This window comes from Nipponia nippon, unplaced genomic scaffold (assembly GCF_047370975.1).
Source record: "Nipponia nippon isolate SJK-2023a ecotype South Korea unplaced genomic scaffold, ASM4737097v1 scaffold_1, whole genome shotgun sequence".
Classification (NCBI taxonomy): Eukaryota; Metazoa; Chordata; class Aves; order Pelecaniformes; family Threskiornithidae; genus Nipponia; species Nipponia nippon.
This window is the reverse complement of record NW_028262290.1, coordinates 14,950,651-14,958,239: the sequence shown is the minus strand read 5'-3', so window position 1 is coordinate 14,958,239 and position 7,589 is coordinate 14,950,651. Positions and strand designations below refer to the sequence as shown.

Here is a 7,589-nt window from a genome sequence, read left to right as displayed (position 1 = left end):
GGAGCCTGGTACCTTTTCAGCTCATCACAAGAGCTTCATGGCGCACAGAGCTCAAAGAGCTGCCTGCACAACTTCTGTTTCCTACCAGCCGATACGCTCGCACCCCTCTGGTAATCAACAGTGCCCATAACTTGAAACTGAAGAATTTACTGCGGAGCACACATCACCACACAGCCCCTAACCTTCACGGGCCCGTTCCCGCCTCAGTAACGCCCGCGAAGCCCAAGAGGCCTCAGGCAAGGGCCAGAAGCAGCGCGGCCCCGAGAGGTGCTTGCGTTTGGGGTGGCCGGTCTCCAACGCCAAGCGCTGCCCAACCAGTTGGCCATGCCGCAGACCATGGCGTGGCCCCCCAACAGCAGAGAGGCAGCATCGCGCTTCCCTACAATGTGTAACCGCCGGTGGGAGACGCCTGCAGGCGAACAGGGCGGGCTGGGGGGCCGCCGGGCCGGGCTGAGGGAGGCAGCCCGGGGAAGCCCCTCGCCTCAGGGGCTCGGCCGGCTCGGCCCCCGGGAAGGGGCCGGTTTCTGCCCTCGGTGCTACGGCCCACGCCTCTGGGGAGAGGGCTGCCGCCTGTGCCGCCCGGCGCCGGGCCGGGCAGGGTCGTGCGGGCCCGGCGGGGCTGCGGCAGCGGCTCGGCGGCGGCGGGGCAGGTGGCGGGAGGAGCGGGGGGAGCGGAGCGCCCGGCCCGGCTCCGGCTCCGGCTCCAGCTCCCCGCCTCCGGCCCGCGCTGCGCTCTGCGGGGGAGTGGTGGTGGAGGGGGGTCCCCGACGGCCTCTATATAAGCGGCTGCAATGGCTCTGCCGGCAGAGCCGAGCGGCGCGGCGGGGAGGCAGCGGCCGGGACCATGGCGACGGGCGGCGGGCAGGGCCTGCCCGCCCTGCTGCTCCTGCTCCTCCTCCGGCTGTGCGAGGCAAGTGCGGGGCCGGCGGGTGGGGGGAGCCCGCGGCCGGGCCGGCCCCGTGACCCGGCCCTCGGGGCCGCTTTGTCCCCGCAGGTGAGCGGCCGGGAGCCGGCGTGTCCCCGGCCCTGCGGCGGGCGCTGTCCGGCCGAGCCGCCGCGCTGCGCCCCGGGGGTGCCCGCCGTGCTGGACGGCTGCTCCTGCTGCCTGGTGTGCGCCCGGCAGCGCGGCGAGAGCTGCTCCCCGCTCCTGCCCTGCGACGAGAGCAGCGGCCTCTACTGCGACCGCGGCCCCGAGGACGGCGGCGGCGGGGCCACCGGCATCTGCATGGGTAGGTGGCGGCGGGCCGGCGGCGCCGGGGCTGGGGGCCGGCACGGCGTCCCCCGCCTGCGGCAGCCCTCCCCGGGCCGGCGGGGGGACCCTCCCCGGGCCGGGGCCCGCCGCGGCGTCCGCCGGGTGCTGTCGCTGTCCCGCTCTTCCCCCGCCGTCCCTCAGGCCGAGCGGCCCTGCCTCAGGACGGCCGGCGCCGCGGCGGGCCGAGGGCTGCTGGGGGACGGTGTGGAGCGGGGCCCGCTCTGGGACGGGAGGGACGGGGAGGGAGCCGAGTGCCCTCCGTCTCAGTGAAGTGCGTTCGCTGCTCTCACTAGTGCTGGAGGGGGACAACTGCGTGTTTGACGGGATGATCTATCGCAACGGGGAGACGTTCCAGCCCAGCTGCAAGTACCAGTGCACCTGCCGGGACGGACAGATCGGCTGCCTGCCCCGCTGCAACCTGGACCTGCTGCTCCCCGGCCCCGACTGCCCTTTCCCCAGAAAAATCGAAGTCCCGGGAGAGTGCTGTGAGAAGTGGATCTGTGACCCTAAAGATGAAGTGATTTTGGGAGGTTTTGCTATGGCTGGTGAGGAAACTAAAACTATATCACGGTCATTGTGAGGAGGAGGTGATATCATACTGGAAATATCCATGGGGTTGCCAAATCTAACACACATTGCTTTGTGCGGTCGGTTTCTTCTGATCTTTTTTCTCATCTAGAGTCACTAGTAAGTATACCAGTGGTTATGACAAAGGCAGAGCTTGATAGGTAAAAGAAAAGATATTCAGATGATGAACGTGCATAGCAGTTTTAAAAGGTAGTTAGCTTGAGTTAGTTCCCAATTCTGAAATTGCTGTTTATCTGGTACAGGGTAGTTCTGTGAGTGGAATGAAACAGGGGCAAGCTCATAATCCTCCAAACATTCCCCCCTCCCAAAAAATCAAAGCTGCAGTCTTGCTAGTTGCTCTGCAAGAATGTTACATCATAAATACTATTCTAACAGTTTAGTCTACAAGAGATTTTTTTCCCCTAAATTCCCCAGCTATTACAAGTGGTCAGCACGGTAGCTAAAATGCCAACAAATTCCTGCCTGTCTGTGCTAGAGCTCTCATCATTATTGTTGGCATTAAAAGCATTACAAAGTACTTGGAAAAGCAGTGGGTCTAAACACAGTGAGTGGATCTGAAAAAAAAAAAAATCCCATTCCGTAACACAGAACTCATAAAGTGCTTTTCTAATTGAAAAAAAAGGTACATAATATTTTCCCCCTGTTTTCTTCCTGAATTATGTCTCCATCCCCTTTAAATTAGACTATTAGTTCAACATGAATAATAAGCTACTTTTACTGAGAGTTGAGGGCACTGCATTCTGTTCAGTCACTGCTCTTTGTGGTCTTAAGCAGTTAGTTATGCTGAAACTCACCTAATCCATTTGAAAAACAAGTAAGGAAGGATCCAGGAAGAAAAGCTCTAAAAACTTTTCAGAGTGCTATGAAGTGTCGGTTGTAAGGCACATAAGGTATAAACAAAAAGCTTGCCACCTTTCTACTATCTTCCCTTTTCTTTGATTTGTCTGACAGTGACAGGCTAATCTGTAAAATGCCTACAGATGGATTATCTGCATTCTTTCTAGCAATGGCCATCCTTCTTGGGAGGCCACCTTTTTTGGAGCTTTACCATGCAAAAGGCAAAAATGCTGTTGTAGAGGAGCTTAACAGCAAGACCTGTGCCTGACAGCTCGGTTGTGTTGCCTCATCGTGTTTACTCCCATGATAATCACTGAACCAAACTATACAGCTACCAATATTTGCATAATACAGTTTAACACCGTCATGAGGGCAGGACAATGATCAGAGAAGGCTATGCCTTTGAGTAGCTGTGATAACTCCTGGGAATTACTTCCTTCCTCCCTCCCCACCATCACCCTGGCTATAATCTGTCAATAATTGACAAGATCGGGTGACTTTATGACTCTTGGAGAAAGGACTTTACTTCCATGCTGTTTATTAGTTTAGATAAATCATTCGGCCTATCTCAAATCATATCTAATATAAATATTTTTATGACGTAGCTTTAGAACAGATTTGTGATGTATTTCCATTGGAAAGAGTGAGGAATAAAGAATTGTTAGAGTAGAGTTCTAAACTGGTTAAAAATTTGCAGTAATTCTTCCAGCTGTGGACTTGAGTGAACTGAATCTAAATGCTTTGCTGATTACACTGATATGCACCTTCTGTTATTTTTAGATGTAGGAAGTTGCCATCCAGGGCTCCTAAAAAGGCAGTGTTTAAAATTCCTAAATCCTGTCAAAAGCATGGATTTTGGACCTTTTTTTTTGTCTCACGTGTTTCTTCCCAGATGTGGTAGAGCTCAATTAGATACTGGGTTTTCACATGAATTTTTCTTGTAATAAAATTCTGTGAGGTTTTGTCTCCAGCCTACAGACAAGAGGCCACACTGGGGATCGATGTGTCGGATTCAAGTGCCAATTGTATTGAGCAGACAACAGAATGGAGTGCTTGTTCCAAAAGCTGTGGAATGGGCTTTTCCACCCGTGTTACCAACAGAAATCAGCAGTGTGAGATGGTGAAGCAGACACGGCTTTGCATGATAAGACCTTGTGAAAATGAAGAGCCATCTGATAAGGTATGCTGCAAAGAGTGGCAGGGGAGCAGTCTCTTCAGCTGTAATTCCAAGGTTGCAATATTATGGTCTAGAATGCTCCAGATGCAAGTGTACATAAATACACCTTTTAACATATGTGCAGCAAGTTTTTTTGGTAGGCATTAGATTTGCCGTGTTTGCTCAGTAGCTTTGTGCTGCACCTCCACCAGGTCGAGGGATGTGATTCTGCCCCTGTATGGCACTCTCATGAGACCCCCCCTGGAGTGCTGCGTCCAGCTCTGGAGCCCTCAGCACAGGAAAGACATGGACCTGTTGGAGTGGGTCCAGAGGAGGGCCACAAAAATGATCAGAGGGATGGAGGACCTCTGGTATGAGGAAAGGCTGAGAGAGCTGGGGTTGTTCAGCCTGGAGAAGAGAAGGCTCCAGGGAGACCTTATTGCAGCCTTTCAGTACTTAAAGGGGGCTTATAAGAAAGCCAGACTTCTTAGCAGGGCCTGTAGCGATAGGACAAGGGATAATGGTTTTAAACTAAAAGAGGGGAGATTTAGACTAAATATAAGGAAGAATTTTTTTTTTATGATGAGGGTGGTGAAACACTGGCACAGGTGGCCCAGAGAGGTGGTAGATGCCCCATCCCTGGAAACATTCAAGGCCAGGTTGGACGGGGCTCTGAGCAACCTGATTGAGTTGAAGATGTCCCTGCCCATTGCAGGGGGGTTGGACTAGATGACCTTTAAAGGTCCCTTCCAACCCAAACCATTCTATGATTCTATGATAATTTGAGCCGTCCCAAACAGATCAGGTGAATTCCATGTGCAGACTACTTTTTGACAGCTCGTGCAGTCTAACTTCTCCCACAAATGCAATTGTACTACCTCTATGTATACTTCAGAGCTGCTCCAGTCATGCAGACGGATATGTCAGATTTCTAGTCTGTTGAGCATCTGGAACTGCAGAGAAATGTGTGAAATCTTGCAAAATCTGCTTGGGTAAATTAAACCTTATCTTAATCCTTATGATGCTCTTTCCAAAAGCAAATCCAACACTGACACTTCAGGTGCAATAAATGTGTATCTAAGGGAGCTGACTTTTTTGCTGCTTCTACGCATTATACAAGTGCTTCTGTCAGGGAGAGTAACATGTAGGTAGGTAAAAGGACCATCACTTTATGTAATGTTCTGAGTGTTGGAAAGCATTGCTAAGGCCTTTGCTGAATACTCTGTGCAGTTTTAAATACTGTGTTTTGAAAAGGATATGAAACATTTGGGAAGAGTTGGGGAGACTAACAAGAATGAGCAATGGTCTAGAAAACATGTTCTGCTAGGGAAAAATTGATTGAGCTGAACTTTTTCTGAATGCAAGAGAACGGAGATGCGTTCTCATAACCATGTTCGGATATTGCAGCCTGTTCTGAGTCCATGGGGGATACAACAAGAAATGGTGAGTTTAGACTGCATAAAAATTAAGACAGGAGTGAAAACCTTCCAAGCAGTCAGAAGAGTGAACTGTTAGGATTGTCTGGCGTAGATGTGGAGTCTCTGTCACTGAAGACTCCCAAGGACAAGTTAGACAGCCATCTGTTAAGAATAACATGGCTAAAGCTGATTCTGCCTTGGGTCACAGGAATTGGCAATGACTTTTGAGGTTCGTTTTAACCCACTTTTTTTCCCCCCTGAATCCAGTCCTGTAACTTGCTCATTTGGCTTCCTGATTCTCTGATGGAACTACACTAGCCTGAAAAGTTCTCCAGTAGAGTATAGTTTCATAATGAATTTTGCTTTGGCTTGTCTCAGATGACAAGAGTGGGCTTTAATTATTTGTCCTTTGTTACTGGCCCAATAACACACTGGTGTCAAAGGGCAGATCTTGCAGGAGTTACCTGTAAGTAACTACTGAAGTAGCTGCAGAGTCTTACTGCTGGTGAGCAAGCAAAGACAACAAATTTAAGTTTTCAGAGTACACCTATATCCTTGCCTGTCAATTTTAACTGCTTTCTGTCTTACGCAATGATGTAGCTAATGTCTCTTCATGTTTCTCTTAGAAAGGGAAGAAATGTATCCGAACAAAGAAGTCCCTGAAAGCTGTTCGCTTTGAATACAAGAACTGCACTAGCATGCAGACATACAAACCTCGTTACTGTGGCCTCTGCAATGATGGGCGATGCTGTACCCCACACAACACCAAAACGATTCAAGTTGAGTTCCGCTGTCCTCAGGGCAAAGTCCTAAAAAAGCCAATGATGTTGATCAACACCTGTGTCTGTCATAATAACTGTCCTCAGAGTAACAATGCTTTCTTCCAGCCGTTAGACCCAACGTCTAGTGAAGCAAAAATATGAAAAGCATAAATTAGGTAGCGCAAAGGGTATAAATAGTTTATACAAAACTTGACCCACAATCAGGTGAATGTAACAATTGCATATGTAAAATATCTAAGATGTTTTCAAAACAGTCTAGGTGCTTTCTTTTTTCCTGTAGTTTATTAAATACCTCAGTTTACATTTTCTCCCTCCAAATTTGTTTTATTCACTTGAAGGAAATTTTGTACCTTGGACAGAGCCTTCTTTGTTTCTTGGCGGTGGCATAAAGATTACAAAGCAAACAGCTAGTCTTTCTCCTTGAGCTAAGGGGATCATGCCACGAGCTTCAGTAGCTGTAAGATGGGGCTCTGTAAGAGTAAATGGATTCCTTGGGGAATGCATGATACCATATCACATAAGCTTTCAGGTTCTTAACTTCACTTTGCATAATGCATATAAACACTTAAGCAGTGTTCTTTTTCCGTTCTAATGAAACTCTGTTTCTGATGACAGTAAAAATCTTACTGATGAAAGTGTTGTATTTTTGTGTCTTATAAAATACCTTCTATCTGTACCTCCAACTTTCTCTGAGGATTCAGTTTGCACATAGCCCCTGACATGGCATAGCTAAGATCTCTTATCCTGAAGCATAGCAGACTGATAGCTGACAGCAATTAAATTCCTCTTTGGTAACTTCACTAGCAGTCTAATCCAAAACCCACTGAAGTCAGCGTCTTAGGAGAACTTGGTTCTAACCAATGTGTAGATATAACTATTTGGATGCAACAATAAAGTTTCTGTAAATTCCTCTAAAATACTAACTGTATCATATGGTGCTTCATTTCTTAGGTGTATATGTAAATAGAAGCTGTATATATTGTAATATAACTTTACTAAGTAAATAAACTTTATGTGATTCAAAATATTTTTTCCTAAAGTTTTTTTTCTTAAACTACCAACTTTTAACAGCTAAAAGGAATGGGAAGAAAAAGGGTCCGCAAACTCCTAAAATCAGAAGATCCTATCTTGTGATGTTTTTAGCGTACCTCATCCTAATCGCTGCTGTAACAGGTATGCAGTGTCAGTGCAGGAAAGGATGAATAATTTGTGAGGCACACTTTGGAAGGGAGATTTCTTTCAGAGTAAGTTAGCCTGGGAGATAGGATGATGTAAATAAAGTTAGGTTTGGATGCAATGTGCCCTGAAACATAGTGGTGGTGGAGAAGAATAATTATGTGATCTGGAGTTTGGGTTTGGGTCTGAAGTACTAATAAAGTATTTAATTGTGTCTTGCAGCATTTCTGCCTCATAAAAGCAGCCTGTGAGCCTGCCTGTGCTAGATATCGTATGACAATATCCCTAGGGAATATAGAGCCTGAGGGTGGCAGCTTCACATATGTTACATCATGTACGTAGCAGGATTGGGCCAACAGGTCATAAGTACCATTGCGTAG

At 48.3% G+C, this 7,589-nt stretch overlaps 1 protein-coding gene across 2 annotated transcripts; it reads left to right on the top strand.

Annotated features, from left to right (window-relative positions):
• Nucleotides 1-799: 799 nt before the first annotated feature.
• CCN3 (cellular communication network factor 3) lies at nt 800-7,060 on the top strand. 2 transcript variants are annotated; one of them, XM_087734781.1, is made up of 5 exons: nt 800-910; nt 995-1,229; nt 1,546-1,797; nt 3,649-3,857; nt 5,878-7,060. In XM_087734781.1, exons 1-5 carry the CDS (start codon nt 845-847, stop codon nt 6,172-6,174), a joined length of 1,059 nt encoding a protein of 352 aa, XP_087590907.1. In that variant the 5' UTR covers nt 800-844; the 3' UTR covers nt 6,175-7,060. The 2 variants fall into 2 exon arrangements, with proteins under 2 accessions (XP_087590907.1, XP_087590897.1); XM_087734771.1 differs by having other exon boundaries at nt 845-1,229.
• The last annotated feature ends 529 nt before the right edge of the window (nt 7,061-7,589 follow it).